This window comes from Heloderma suspectum, chromosome 1 (assembly GCF_057233095.1).
Source record: "Heloderma suspectum isolate Gila_16-S chromosome 1, 16-S_ref, whole genome shotgun sequence".
Taxonomy (NCBI): domain Eukaryota; kingdom Metazoa; phylum Chordata; class Lepidosauria; order Squamata; family Helodermatidae; genus Heloderma; species Heloderma suspectum.
In genome coordinates this window covers 102,079,896-102,096,185 of record NC_139458.1, presented here as the reverse complement: position 1 = coordinate 102,096,185, position 16,290 = coordinate 102,079,896, and the positions used below count along the sequence as shown (strand labels likewise).

Below are 16,290 nucleotides of genomic sequence, written 5' to 3'. Positions count from 1 at the left end.
GGCGGCTCTGCGGAGCCACCCCAGAGCAGAACCGGCCAGAGAGGATTCCAGGGGGAGGGACAGAGTGCCTCCCCCCCCCACTGCAAATCACACCTGCGAAAAGGTAAGTGACTTTTGTACATCCCTACAAGTAAGTCGTTTCGTACACCCCTACTTGCACAAGGATCACTTCAACTCAAGAAAAACAGGTTGTGGATTTGTAGTGGCCGGGGCAGCAGTCATTGCATTGTATTCTTTCTAAACATTTTCTTTTTTCCTAGTGAGCAGTCCACTAGATCAGATGTATTGTATTCTAGCTTAACTAGTTTGTGGACTGCTGTGCCTGATCTTCTTCAATTGTGCCTATAGGCAGTATCCAACAGGGTACGTACACTCCCACCGATTCCTTTGCACCCCACAAATTTCATCATGGAAGTAGCCCCCACCACTTGCACAACAGCAATTTAGCGCTTCCAGAGGGCAACCCCAAAAGAGAGGAAATGCTCATTTCTGGAAGGGGCAGGTTGATGGAGGTCACAGAGGGGACCTGTCCCCTTCCAGAAAACAAATGCTTCCACTTGATTTGGGGCTTGCATCCAAAAGCGCTAATTCACCATTGCTGAAACAGTAGGGGTCACTTGCTTAATGGAATCAGTGGGGCTGCCCACATGTGGAACAGAAAGGTGGTGGGCCCCACGAGTGGACAGGCAGGATTGGATACTGCCCATAGCGTCTTCCCAGCAGGCCTATAGCCAAGGCAAAGCAGAGCTGTTGGTTTACCCTGTACTAAGCATGTACTTCGTAGTATCATGATACTGTATATGTGCTAAAACTAAACAACAGAGCAAAATTGAACAAAGGATCATTTAAAATCTGCAACTTTTATAGAAATCACCTTGAGCCATACCATAGCTAGCTTACAATGATTTATGAAATAGGGGCCCATCTTACTGGCTGGTAGGGACAGAGCAGATAGTGTGTGTGTGTGTGTGCATGTGTGTGTGTCTGTGTGTGAAGTCAATAGAAGTGACTTGGGCTGAAAACAACCCCAGCTACTAATCACTCTATATCACTGAGAATATTTAGTTATTACTTATTCATTCAAACCTTTCACATCTCATCCTTCAGCTTACAAACAAAAATTAAAGGAATCAACATATAAAATAATACAAAATAGAACTACAACCAGCAAGGCAGGATAAACCAATAGCATTAAAATAGGCTTAACAAACATTATACAAGCCCTGGGTAAATAAAATGAATTCCTCTGGTACTACATGATGCAAGAGTCAGTGCCAAGTAAACCTCTGTGGAGAGAACATTCCATGAATGGCGTGCCACCATCACTGGTTGCTTTTCCTGAGATGACACCTATACCTCAGAAGATGGCGTCACCCGGGGAGTGGGGGGGCTCAAATGTTGAATGTACCATTTGGGCAGATTCTCATGGAATAGGCAGTCTTTTAGATGCATGGTCCTAAGCTTTCAAAAGAACCAGTGAGGCTGAGACTCATAGATATACAGGGTGTGCATAGCCTTTGTATCACTATTTTCAAACATGGAGCAATTGGCAGTGAAGGGTGAAATGATAAAAGGGAAAGGATGTGTTGGGGAAAAGATGGCAGCAAGATGGAACAGGAAGAAAGGCCACAGAGCACCACCTGCTTCATCAAAGAAGCCTGGAGGTGGACAGGAAGAAGGAAAACCTCTGATTTTTCAGCATGCTGGATTTCATATGCCCTACTTTCCCATGCCCCACTTCTTAAAAGAAATGTCTTTTTCTATGAAAATGTACTCTTTTTCTTCCCTCCAAATCACCACCACTGTGCATCCTTTATTTTTAGACAATCCAACTTGGCAACACCCCTTATTATTTAAACATTGACCTGGCAGCCTAATATGACAGTTGTTACAGGAGAAGAAGGGTGAGCAATTTGATGGGTGTCCCTTGTGAGTAGGGATGTATGAAAGTCACTTACCTGTTCGCGGATTATGTTTATGGTGGGGGGGGAGGCATTCCGTCCCTCTCCCCGGAATCCTGGACAGGGGGGGAGGTGCTCTGTTCCTCCCCCCTGGAATCCTCTGCGGCTGGCTGTGCTCCTCAGCAGCTCCGCGGAGCAGCTGGCCAGGCCCAGCCAGGCCAGAGCCGTCTGCAGCCGGATTTCCAGCTGTGGAGGGCTCTGGGTAAAAAAAAACTAAAACAAAACCGCATACGCAAATGGCGGTGGCTACGGCTGCCACCATTTGCGTTCCTTATTTTTGCCCTCTTAATCTACGTAAATATTTACGTAGACTATGATGGCGAAAATAAAGGAGAATGCAAATAGCGTAGCGGGCGCTATTTGCGTCCCTTTTTGATTCCCCATTTTAGCCTACGTATTTTTTAAAAAAAGTGTATGCAAATGGCGGTGGCCGTAGCCGCTGCCATTTGCATACGCTTTTTTTTTTCCCAGACGTTTTAGGCTACGTAAAAACTTACATAGCCTATCACGTTTCTGTAAAAAAAAAGAAAAAAAACTGCAAATGGAGGCGGCGGCAGCTGGTCAGAAGAACAGCCACTGCCGCTGAAGCCGCCGCCAGAGCCACCGCCGCCCGGAAGATCCGCCCCAGGTAAGTGTCGTCCCGGGGGGATCCGCGGGGGGCGGGGGGGGGCAGGCCGTTCCGCCACAGATTTCGGGGGGCCGAATGCACTGGCATTCGACCTCACCCAGATCCGTGGTGGAATTCTCTGCCATCCCTACCAGCTCGAGGGGTGGCGTGTCAGCCTCTCCACCCCTCCAGACTGTCCCTTATGGGGGAGGTAGACCTTCCCATGTCACCCCCTCCCGGTGCCACCAAACACCTGGGTGAGTGAGGTGAGTCGGTCTCCCAGGCAACATTTATCCCCCAGCCAAGCTGCAGAACCAGTTCGGGAGGCCTCAGGCATCACCTGTTACCATTAGGTGCCTCTGAATGCTCACCATCCCTAATCTTGTTCTCCTTTACCCATCGTAGCCACCAACTGAAATGTAACCTATAGTGAAACATGACCTATTGTGAGAAAATTAGACCTTATTTACCTAAAGGACACGCCCTGCCCCATTAACAGTGTGAAGTAGGGATGGGGGAGAATTTCTCCCCGAAACTTCAGGGGGCCAAGTGCCAATGCATTCGGTCCTCTGAAGGTTGTTCAGGAAGAAATTCTCCGCCCCCCCGCCCCCCCCCGGGATGGGACTTACCTTTCACGAATGTCCCTCCCGGCAGCGGGTCCCAGCGGCGGTTCGGCAGGTCTTCGTAAGGGGCGGGGGCGGCAGCCGGTCTTTCGACTGGCTGCCGCCACCGCCATTACAAGAAAAGTAAAAAAAACCCAAAAACGCCCCTGTGATAGGCTACGTAACGATTAACGTAGCCTATCACGGCTAGATTTGCAAAGTCAGCCGTGATAGGCTACGTTAATCGCCACGTAGCCTATCACGGGTGACCTAAAAAAAAAAAAAAGCGCGTACGGCTAATGGCGGCCCCCATAGGGAGCCACCATTTGTGTTCCTTATTTGGTCCCTGTAGTCTACATAAAGATTTACATAGACTACAGCGAAAATAAGGGCAACGCAAATAGCGTTGCCCTTATTTTCGCCGTAGTCTACGTAAATCTTTATGTAGACTACAGGGACCAAAAAAGGAATGCGAATGGTGGCTCCCTATGGGGGCCGCCATTTGCGTACACACTTTTTTTTTTTTAAGTCACCTGTGATAGGCTACGTGACGATTAACGTAGCCTATCACGGCTGACTTTGCAGATCTAGCCGTGATAGGCTATGTTAATCGTTACGTAGCCTATCACAGGGGCGTGTTTTTTTTTCTTTTGAAGTTCGCGGCTGGGGAGATGGGGCGCTTCTCCCCGGCCTGAATTTCGGCCGGGCGAGGCGGGAAGCCTCCCCCCCCAGCCTGAACTTCGGGGAGAGCAGCGAAGCACCTCCCCCCCACCGCGAAGCAAGCTGCAAGAGCAGGTAAGTGACTTTCGTACATCCCTAGTGTGAAGTAGGCAAAAAGACACATAGTCCATGCCACTCAGACTGTGAGCCAAACATTCCTACATGGCTCCCAAAAGGGGCAACCGGTTGGCACCCACACTGCTTAAGGGAGGGTGGGAGGGAGCCCCGTGAGCGAGAGACTTCTCTGTGAGGGGCATGGGGCATAAAGAGGCTTCCCTGGCCCCTCCCCTTCAAAGTGGCACCACAAGGGATGCAAATGGCATCCTGAGACATCTTCTCCCCCCACCCGCCCATAACGCCTCCCCCCCATGGCCAGGCAAGCCAGGTAGGGCTTTTCTTCAAGTCCCGAGGAGCTTGACCATTATGCCAGCTATCCATTGAGCCTGAAGATCCTGCTGATTAATGCCGAATCAATTCACAAGACTGCAGCCGTCCGCAACTTGTTCCTGGATGAGTGAGGCATGGCTTTGGAATTCCACCACGGATCCCAGGGATGCCGAATTCCAGTGAATTCACCCCCCGGAATCCATGGCGGAACGGAGCAACACGCCCCACCACCCCGTGAAAGCCCTGCGAAACGGAGCCTACCTGGCTGCGCCTCTGGTGGCAGCGGCTCCAGCGGCAGATGAAGCGGCGGTGGCAGCAGTGGTGGCAGCGACGGTGGCGGCTCCAGCTGCTGCCGGGCTGCTGTGGCTGCAAATGGCAGCCGTCATAGCAGCCGCCATTTGCATCACTATGCTGGCCTGTGATAGGCTACATATGTATTTACATACTCTATCACGGCTAAAGCAGGGACGCAAATGGCTATGCCATTTGCATCTGTAGCAGCCCGGCAGCGGCCGGAGGCCCCGCTGCGGGTTGGCCTGGCCAGTGGCTCCACGGACTGGCCACAGAGCGGAGCTGGATGGGCAGGAATCCGGGGGGGAGGAACGGATCACCTCCCCCCACCTGCGGACCCCAGCAGAGTCAGGTAAGCGGGGTTTCGTACACCCCCACTTTGGAGACCCCCAGGATACATTGGTAGTGAGGGACTTTAATGTTCATGCTGAGGCCCCAGGGGTAGGTGCCGCAGCTCAAGATTTCATGGCCATGATGGCAATCGTGGGTCTATTCAATTGATATCTGCCCCAACTCATCAAACTGGACACGTTTTGGACTTGGTTTTACTGCTTGGCAGATAGATGTACCTTCTGCAGCTGCTTGTCCAGTTATTTGGAACTCTTTTCAGATTGCGTAACCCAAGGATATGGAAAGGATTCTTGGATCAGGGAGGTGATCACATGTATTTTTCACTTTTTCTCATCCTGGCTTAGGCAACACGAGGTGAGATGGATGACTGGATTACGGAAATTGTTAACTATTCTTTATGTGAAGATTTTACTCCATCCTGCCTAAAACTGGCAGTAGTTTGTCCTCTGTTAAAGAAGTTATCTTTGGACCCTGCTGTTTTGAATATGTATCCAACAATGTAGAACAGTCCACTTTTGGGTAAGGTGCTTGAGTGTGTAGTGGTGACCCAACTCCAAGAGTTCCTGGATAAAGCTGACTTTTCTGGGCTAATTTCAGTCTGGTTTCAGGCTTGGCTTTGAGACAGAAATGGCTTTGGTGCTCTGCCAAGCAGATGAAGATATTTGCCAGGAGCTAGACAGAGAAAGTGAGTCCCTCTTGGTTCTGCTGGATCTTTCAGCAGCTTTCATTAACAATGACCATGGTATCCTTCTGGGATGCCTTGCTGAGACATAGCTTGGGGATCATTTTTCAGTGGCTCCAGTCCTTCCCTATGGGTAGCTTCGAGAAGGTCATGGGGGGGGGCTCATGCTTGACCCCTTGGCCTTTGGCCTATGGGGTCCCACAGAGTTCAATTGTGTCCCTTGATGAAGATCCCTTTTCATCAGTGTGCTGAATTCTGCTCTCTATTGCCTCTTTCATCATATTCTGGGAAGGGCGTGGAGGTTCTGAATCAGTGTTTGGAATCAGTGATGGACTGGATTAGGATGAACAAATTGAAATTAAATCCAGACAAGGTATCGGTAGACATGGTTATGAAGTCTACTGGTCCTGGGATAGGATGTCAGCTTGTTCTGGACAAGCTTGCACTCCCCTTAAAAGTTCAGGTTGTAGCTTGGGACTACTCCTGGACATGGCCTTGTTATTAATTGCTCAGACAGCTGTGGCCAGGAATATGGTTTTCCAGCTTTGGCTGGTGCATCCACTACATCCATTCATGATATGGGCAGACCAGGCCATGGTCCTACATGCATTAGTTACATCTCAATAGGACTATTCTAATGCACTCTGTCTGAGGCTGTGCCTGAAAACCACTTTAACAGTTCAACTAGTGCAGGAAGGTGAAACTACTTGTAAATGTCAACTAGGGCAGAATGCTGCAGCTAGAATTCAGAATGGGGCAAAATCCTTGAATTGTATGACACTTGTATTATAGCAGCTTGAGTGACTACCTGTTTATTTCTGAGTGCAATTCAAGGTTTTGGTTATTACCTTGAAAGCCTTACTCGAAGGACTGTCTCTTCCCGTGCTAAGTTGCACATACTACCAGACCCTAACCCTTTAGGATTGCACAAAAGAGCTTCCCAGTGGCAGCATCTCATAAGTAGAACTCCCTGCCCCAAGACGTTAGATGAACCAGCCAAAGCTCACTTCAGCGCTCCCTATAGGAAGCATTAAATTTCTGTTACACAAGCAGTGGGTTCCATTTACACAATGGAGTTGGTGGGAGGGGTCACTTCACAATGGCCCCATTGGATACTGCCCAGTGTTTAAAAAGAAAGAACAAAATATTCCCAGAAACCTTTTAACTTCCTGCACAGTGCATAAAATTAAAGTCCTCTATCGAAGAGTATAAGAAACTAAACTGTTTGCATGCTCCCCGCCCCCCTGGCCCTCCAAGTCAGTGGGTCACTGATTCTATCAATGATAAATTTGGTAAATGAAGTTTGTTCGGTGCACATGACAAGGTGACAAGAAAGTACTTCTAAAGAAATCTCATACCACTCATGGCTGCAGCTATGCCTGAGCTAAACAGTTCCACACAGCAGGATAATAGATTCCCATCTTCACTACAGCAACTGTTCTTGCAAACCTTCTCAGCTTGGGCAATTGCCTGAACATTAACCATATGGCAGGAAAGAACATTCTGAGGTGCTTCAAAATAAATGGCATTCTTCTAGAACAAATCATAGGAGCAATATCATTGGCACAATCCAGCAAGATAGGAGTCTAACAGTGAGCCCATTGTTGTACTCATTGTTTTATGGGACAAGGCTATGGCAAAGAAATCTGAATGGGGCAATACACAGAGTTGCATACTTCAGATGATGACCAAAACAGGCAATCCAAATACACACTCCAACAGCCTGTTGCACTCTTGCAGATTAAAGCCCCATAAGACATGTGGATTACCCTCATCGTATCACGCCAATATGTGGCATATTTAACATGTGTTTTCAGAACAGGAAGATAACCTCATAGGATTCAAAATAATATATATTTTTTTAAAAAAATCGTGTTCTCTTTGGTTTTATATACTATGCCAATAGGATACACCCTAATGCTTTAAAAGACCACTTCCAATTGGTTCTCATTGCCAGTTTAATATGTCTACCAACTTTCCCCTCCAGTTCAGTAATTATGGGCATTCTGAACTTGTCTGTCTCCCTCTCTCTCTCTTTTAAAAAAGCATTCCGTATGAACCCAAAGGCAATATTTTTTTTTGTTTTGGAGCTGTGGCTTCCAGTGCAGGTTCAACCCAAATTGAAGTTCCACATTAATTAAAATCAAAGCAAGTTCCAAGAGGAAGTCAGTTTTCATGGAAGACTAACAGTTATTCATTTGTATGCGGTGCTATTTCTTTTCAGCTTCAGCAGAATAGTATCAAATCAACTTGCTTTTCACATGTTTATGCCAACTAAATTTATGACTGAAAGTTACACTAATCAGGGATTGGAAGGTGGGGAACATCCAAGTATATATTTTCCCACTTTTATTATCATATTCCTGGCAAAACCCAGCAGAAAAAAATGGGATTGTTTAAAACAAAACAACAACACAAGATGTTATAGTATTTATGTATTTCATAGGCAATGAGGTTTCTAATGACATCCTTTTAAAGTTTATTTGATGAGATCTTAGGTTACAGCTGATACTCTGATCTAATTTTATTTCAAAAAGTCTCTTCTATTCATTTTTTTAAAATGTGGAAATGCAAATAATTCCTTTCATTTTCTATTCTTTATAAACAGGAAATAAGTTGGCAGCCAACAACTTAGCCATAAAAGCACTTCAGTCAAAAATCCATTTAAGATGCAAATGTGCATCTCTTGAAGAGTTACTTCATCTCTCTCCCCCATTTGAATTTAACTCCTGTGTCATTTTGCAATGCACATATAATTTTAAGATAACACCAAATTAACAGTATGAATTGGGAGAGAGTTTCATACTGACAGAATATTCTGAAGATCTATAAAATAGTTATTCAGATAATTGGCAAATACACAACACAAGGCTCCAAGGGGAATTTCATGATTTATCAAAGAACATGAACATCAGAGTGATTAATTACTGACTGAGAGGGATATAACCTGAAATTGCAACTTCTTTAAAAGCATAGACAGCTGAGTAAGAAGTTCTGGCATGTCTCATCAGCAAACTATCTGTAGTCCCTTGACCCTTTCTCCTTATACCTGCAGTTGTCAGATTCTCCTATTGAGGTGGATTACATCTGAAAACTCAACAGCTTAGTGAGTAATCTTTCTTCAGTGACTCTACACTTAGAGATCAGAATTGAAAGAGCTTCACCAAATCTACTAGTGGGGAAATATTGCAGGAAAACAAAACTTGCCATAAAGGGATGTGGGTATTTCTCCTGAGACATGAATAGCTATGCACACACTATTTGTTACATTCTCCAGAGATTTAGAAGCTAACAAAGGTACTTAATGTCCAGCATAGTAGGAGGTTGTCACTTTCTTTGTTATAAGCATCAGGAAAGTGAAAACCATGCACTCACAGCAAGACATCTGAAGAGGTCTTCACTCAAACAAATCCTACTCTACAAACAACGTTAACTTTCCATCTGTGTACAATGTGGCTGTGGGACAGAATGCCATCACTTTAGATTTCATTTACTGCACATGCTATGCATACAGGCTGCTGAACATTCTGCACCCTTCCCAGGAATAAATGTTATATGTTTATCTAAAATCATGAAGCAAAAGATTTATAACCTAACCCCCTGCGATCATTCTAATTCACCCAATGTAATATTCCTATATTTCTGGAACTTTAAACATTTTTTCCTGGCATTCTAATGTCATTCCAACCTTAGGCTATTCACAAATACAGACAAAAAGACTGAACAAGGTTATTTTTTATTTGCAAAACTCGCACTGCAATAAAGCTGTTTCATGCTTCAGCATTCTGTTTTTCACATCAAACCTAATAAAAACAACAATCCAAGTATGTTCTCCATTCCTATTCTTTAGCTTCCTTATTTTCCACTGGAACACATGAAAAATTGCTACTGTGCTGTAGTGTACATCAACTGGACATCAGTAACTGTTTTGTTTAATCACAAAAGCTGTGGTAGCCTGTGGGTCATTGCAGAGCTAGGGGTTTTTCTGTTATAGGCTAAGGAGATGAATGCACTCAACTAACTAGCGAGTGACCCAGAATCAAAGTCTCTTAAGTGTGTGTGTGTGTGTGTGTGTGTGTGAGAGAGAGAGAGAGAGAGGAAAAGAGAACCAACCCACCCTGGAATCTGCTCAGGAGAAGATGCTTTCTGAACTTACAAGCATGGGAGAAGCTGGAATGAAAATCATGGTTAAAAATGCACCTTAACTGCTTCTCAAACACAATCCCAAGTCAGAGAGATCTGTGCACTCACCTGGTGCTGAGAACCAGAACAGGAAAAACCGACAGCAAGTAATGAGGCAAGATGAATTTCATATTGTAAGGGTGTCTGCTTTGTTCTCTGAAGCTCCTCGTTGCTCTTCCTCTTTATTCCTCTGTCTCACAGTGCTTCTGATTTCCAGAGTCGTTTCTCTGCAAAGAACCTGCTCCCGCGTGTGACGGTCTGTAGATCTGGAAAAAAGCAGACAGACCAACACACTGAGTAATGAAAGCAGCTTAGAGTGGGGTTTGGGCTTCAGGAGTGATGTCACAGGCAATGGAGCTGCTGCTGCAAGCTTAGTGCCTGATAGTCTGCGATTATTCAACACAGAGACTCTATTGATGTCCTGAAGGATTCGTTATTCCTAGCAGCTTAAGTGGCAACTATGGAGGAAAGTGAACACAGTGGATGTTACTTGGCCCTCCTCTGAGGGTGTGAGGGCACATCAGTTTTGCCTTAAAAATCAAAATGAAATAAAAGTGACGCCAACATGTATCTGTATTATAATTAAAGTTGTATTGCTCAACAGGATTTGCATGTAGATCATAGGTCAGACTTTTTAAATTAACAGGCAAGTTTCAAATTAACCTCATGCACCGTGTATACAATGCCTGCACTCCACTCAGTAGGAAAGGAAAGTTATTGTACCAATTAGAAGCACATACCTTGGCAGCATGGGACTTGGCACTAAATTGGGTGAAGTATAAATGCATCCCAAAAGATATATTGAAACATTAGTGTCACCTCTAAAGAACCAAAGATACCTCAAGCAACTCATCCGAGACCGATTTAAAGGACAATTCAAATGTCTGCATTCTGTGTTTACATGCCTTCTGAGCTGTATAGGTATGAACATTTTTTTTAAAAGGCTCACATAAATGACTCACATTTTAATTAGCTATTAATTTTTTCTGTCGGAAGGTGAACTCTTTAGATGGTGACACTTGTCTTTTATTGGCAAACGGTTTTTGACCGAAGTAAAAGTCCTGAATGTCCTTCATGTTCAAGAGATATAAATAAAACCCCAGTGTTTGGTAGGTAATAGATTTCCAGATTTTAAAGTTTGACAGAAATGCAGAATTTAAAGCTTTATGTGGTTTTATGAAATGAGAACAGCTTGTTCTGGAAAGTGAAGATGGTTACATGGGTCATAAGAAAGGAGAGTTCAGTTGCCTGAATACATAATTGCTCATGCAGAGAAAGCATTAGAAAGATTTAAAATGATTTGATATATCATAGAGTGGCAATATATTGCCAACAAAAGCTTCCACATTTCAACTCACTTTTCTTTCTTTTAGCCCTTTGGAATATTGGGTAAGGAAATATTTGGACACCATTAACTATGGACATGCTAGTCAGGAGCGAATTCAATTTAAATGGCAAATATGCATACAAGTTAATTAATTGTGAATGTGGTATACACAGTTATATGTCAAGGTTTCCCTGCAATAAACACTAAAATGGAAGTCAGAACAGGCTTTCTTGTTTCCTTGTTTGTAGGAAACACAGATATTTAGATAGATAGATAGATAGATAGATAGATAGATAGATAGATAGATATGCCATCCACAGTGAATAATGCAGTGTCATATTTTGCAAATACACTATTGCACTTTCAAAAAAATGAAGTGTAAACCAGCCCCAATGGACTTCAGGTTCAATATATCAAGGGGTCAGGTGGTCTCTGACCTATTCCTTTTATCTTTTGTCCCAGTCCCAGCTCTATGCTAATCCTTGCCATGACTCAGCTATGACCTAGGGATGCATGGATTGTGTAAAATCCATTCCATCTGTGTTTCGCAGGTTGTCAGGCACCTTTTGTTCTGTTGTCTGCCCATTGATGGAGTTGAACTTTTTTTTGCACATTTTCATGCTTTAGCATATGGGAGAAATGCACATTTTCAGCAGGTTTTTTATTTTATTTTTGCGTATTTTTCTACAATGAAATTTGCGCGAAATTCCCAAAGGTTAGAAAAATGGCTGGCAAGTCTGCAGAATCTGCCTGACAGGGGAAAAGCTGGCCTGCTGTGGAATCTGTGGGCTGGATTCATAAAAATCTGAACTCATTCAGTTCTGTTGTGGATTTCTCTGATATCCCTACTATCGCCCGTTAAGCCCAATGGGTCCTAATATGTTACTACTGGTACAATCTGCTCTGAGCTGTTGCTATTTTAGATGTACTGTACATATATACAAAATTTAGTTGTCTGTTTTCTTATTATTAACATTTCTATACCGCCCTATTTGCTAAGAAGCCATTAAGGTGGTACACAGCAATTAAAAACAATAAAACCTTGCAACGATAAAATCAGTGGTCAAATTGGTACATTTTAAATGGTCCCACTGCATGCATAACATGGTGTCATGTAAAGTTGTATTATCATAGGAAGGGTTGTTGTTTTTTTAATGTACAACATAGACATCTTCCATATATTTATACTAATTGTTTGATGTAGATGATAGCTCAGTGATGACATGGGTATAGTAGCAGAGAGAAATTGGTAGTTGTCTGGGCAGTGCTTATTGGGGTCTAGGTGGCAAAGGGAACAAATTAGACACACAAACTTAGCTAGAGTGGCAGCTGATGACTCCAGTTCCAAAGGGGCTGTGATTCCATTCAGTGTTTTAGTTACCACCAGCCAAAACTCTAACAGTGCTATCCAAGGTGCTGAGAGTTGCTATTCAAGGTGTTGAATCCCATCTCCAAAATGGGTTCAGCACCTTAGATAGTACTTTTCAGCACCTTGGAGCCACCAGCTGCCACTGCTTAGCTGAGATAATAAATTGGCCACAACTTTTGTTGTTGTTGTTCAGTCATTCAGTTGTGTCCGACTCTTCGTGACCCCATAGACCATAGCACGCCAGGCTTTCCTGTCCTCCGCTCTCTCCCGGAGTGTGCTCAAGTTCATATTCATTGCATTGGTGATGCTAGGCCACAACTTTATTGACTTTCATTTGAAGGGGTGTGGCAGTGTCATAGGGTACGGATCCTCTCATTCCCTAGCTTCTTCCTGGTCTGTATGCCAGGAGCACTAGTGGTGGGCTCCACATGTTGCAGACCACTAATGTGAACCCTTTTCTGCTGCCCTGGACATGGCCACCTCGCAGCCCCCACGCTGGTCTAGTCTTGGTGCCACATCCCTGAGGTCCATTATGAAAATCCCCATCCTCATAAAATGAAGCATCACAAAGAATCTACTGACAGTCCAGATCAACTTATTTACAATCTTGCAATCTTAATCTTGCAATGGGGAAGGCAAAAAAAAACCCCTGCACCATCTTTGCCAATTGGTATGGAGGTAAAAGTCCTTCCCAGCCCCATGAACTACTTCTGGTGACTACTTCTGCCACTGCAAAACATATTGCTACCCAGAGTAGGTAGGTGGGCAAGTCAGTGAATGCAGTGCATGAGCTGCATGAGAAGCCTGCTTTTAGGGGCCTCAGGTTGAACCTGAATGAGAACGAAGGGGAGAGTTCTCATCGGAGTGCCAATTGCCTCAGGAGGCCTCTCCCCCATGAAGCTGGTGCCATCATGGCTGATAAGCAGCTCCTTGCCAGCTTTTCCTCCCTACCCTTCTGGCCTGCGCGCCTGCACAAATCATGGGTCCCAGTAAGCAGAGAACTCTGCTTATTTATAAAAGAGATTTGGGAATTCAAATCTGAGATCAGAATCAGCCCAAGTTAGGCATACCCACGTGTTGCCTCAAGCTGAATACATTGCCATATGGAAGAGCATTTTCCACACAATCTGATCTTCTGGGGATTGAAAAAAAATTCTTGACAATAATTAATATAATGGAGTTCTATTCACATTTGAAAACCGTGTAACATTTGCTGAGAAACGCAAGTGTGTATACTAGGGAAAAAGCCAACTTTGGCTTCTCTCACTATTCACTATTCCAGTAATCAGAGTGATGGAATAGAAACTGTTCAGATCAGTCCCTCATTAATGTGAGAATGTGTTTTTATTTTTAATTCCATCATATTGGATGACAGAATCAGTCCTGTTACCATGGTAATGTGGTGACATGATACTGAAAGACCAAAAGAATTGTAGTCCACCTCTCAGATCTGCAGCTTTCAACCCTGCCAGGCACTTCACTTCCATTCATGTACCAACTCCATTAAGCTGACTCTCATTTATGTCCATATGCCAGATCTAAAATAGCCACATTTAAAACAGAACAGAGTGTTTGGGGGTAGGGGTGGGGATGGAGGGGTGGGAGGAAGTTCATGTAGTTTGAAAAAGGGTGGAAGATTATTTTCTGAATTCAATTACTGTTCTGATTCTCCACAGAACTCTTTTCTCAGGGGGCAAATGAAAACATAAAAGGTCTCCTTCTTCCCTGGCCACATTTCAGAAAACTTCTGAAAAGCCACGGTTAGCATACTGGGCCTAACATATCAGAAGGTGACACTGATGGCACAATCCTATACATGTCTACTCTGAAGTAAGTCCCATTGAGTTTAAATGGCACTTACTCCCAAGTAGGTATGTACAGATTGTGTAAAATCCATTTCATCTGTGTTTCGCAGATTGTCAGGTGCCTTTCATTCCATCATCCACCCATTGACAGAATTGGATTGTTTTCAGTTTCCGGATTTGTGCAAATTCACACATGCAAAAATGTGCAAATTCCCATGAAACGCACGAATTCCCCCAAAATGTGCATTTCCATGCTTTAGACTATGGAGGAAATGTGTATTTTGGGCCAATTTTTTAAATATTTGCATATTTTCCAATGACAACATTTGCATAAAATTCCAGAAAGTTAAAAGAAAAAGAAAAAGTGTGCAACTCCGTGGAATCTGGCTAAAGGGAAAAAGCCAGTCTGCTGCAGAATCCATGGGTCAGAGTAATAAAAATCTAAACTCATCTGATTCCATTGTGGATTTCTCTGACATCCCTACTCCCAAGTGGTTATAGGATGGCAGTCTCTGAAGATTCTGGAATGAGCTTAACATACAGCATATAATGAAGGCAAATTTAGAGAGCAATCCTATGGTTCCTGGAAGACAACACTCCAACCTCAGAAGGGGGGAGTCGGAGATCTGGCCCCCTCCCCCTTGGAGCTGGCATGGAGACAACCATGCTGGCTGCCTCTTTGAGTTTGGAAACTCAACCTCGGAGAGGGGGGGAAAGGGCGGAATTCTGCTGGGTTATCCTGAAGTATCCTGAGGCTCTTCCAGCTTCCTTCCCTCCCTCTCCAAAGTGCCCTTGCTAGATGGTCTAAAAAGCCCATCTAATGAAATCTGCCAGGTGGGAGGACAGGGAGGCAAAGATTGCTTCTGCTGCTCTTCCTGCCCTGCCCGATCACTGAGGGTGTAATCCATAGGCCCTTAACCAATTTAAAGCCTGGAAAAAAAAGGGGCTGTATAGATTGATAAATCATAGGGATGTACGAAAGTGACTTACCTTTCCACGGATTATGTTGATGTTGGGGGGGAGGCTTTCCGTCCCTCCCCCCAGAATCCTGGCTGGGGGGGAGGCACTCTGTCCCTCCCCCCCAGAATCCTGGCCAGCCGGCTCCGCTGCGATTCTGCGGAGCCTCTGGCCGGCTCCACCAGCAGCCGGACATCCGGCCGCTGGCTAGCAGGGATGCAAATGGCGGCGGCTGTAGCTGCCGCTGTTTGTGTCCCTGCAGTCAGCCATGATAGGCTACATAAATGTTTACATAGCCTATCACGGCTGATTTAAAAAAAAAAAACACGCGCGTACGAAAATGGCGGCGGCCATGGCTACCGCCATTTGAATTCTTTATTTTGGCACGTCTTAGTCTACGTAAACATTTATGTAGACTAAGACGGCGAAAATAAGGGGAACTCAAATAGCATAGCGTGCGTCTACTAGGCGTGTTTTTTTTTTTTTTAAGTCAGCCGTGATAGGCTACGTAAATCTTTACGTAGCCTATCATGTTGTTGTTGTTTTTTTTAACCTGGAGATGGCGGCAGCGGCAGCCGTTCAGAAGACCGGCCGCCGCCGCCAAACCGCTGCCAGAGACGCCACCGGAGCCACCACAGCCAGGAAGATCCGCCCAAGGTAAGTTCTGTCCCGGGGGGGTGGAGGGGCGGGCCGCTCCGCCACTGATTTCGGAGGGCTGAATGCGCAGGCATTCGGCCTCCCCGAGATCCGTGGTGGAACTTTCGTACATCCCTAAATCTATATGAAGTAATCATCCCCAAAATGGGGATCCAATTAAAAACCCAACGAAAACGTTAGTTGGTTCCAACTGAAAAAAGCCACTCATTTTAACAATATCCTGACTGTACGAGCTCAAATATTATGCCCCAAACTCAGTTTGAATATTTATTAATGCAGGAAACTAATAGAATAAAAGGATTAACTTCAGGATCATATAAACAATTATTGGATGTTCAGTTTAGCAATTTGGAAGGCTTTAAACAAGCCTGGGGAAAAATATTTTGACAGGG

The 16,290-nt window shown here is 44.6% G+C and overlaps 1 protein-coding gene across 1 annotated transcript in view; it reads right to left on the bottom strand.

Moving 5' to 3' along the window:
• Positions 1–10,037, bottom strand: part of LUZP2 (leucine zipper protein 2) — a 610,103-nt gene extending 600,066 nt beyond the window's left edge. Inside the window, exon 1 of the mRNA XM_084828127.1 lies at positions 9,853–10,037. Within this exon, the coding sequence (XP_084684253.1) occupies positions 9,853–9,914 (62 nt within the window). The 5' untranslated portion in view covers positions 9,915–10,037. The remainder of the gene's footprint in view (positions 1–9,852) is intronic.
• Positions 10,038–16,290: the final 6,253 nt, after the last annotated feature.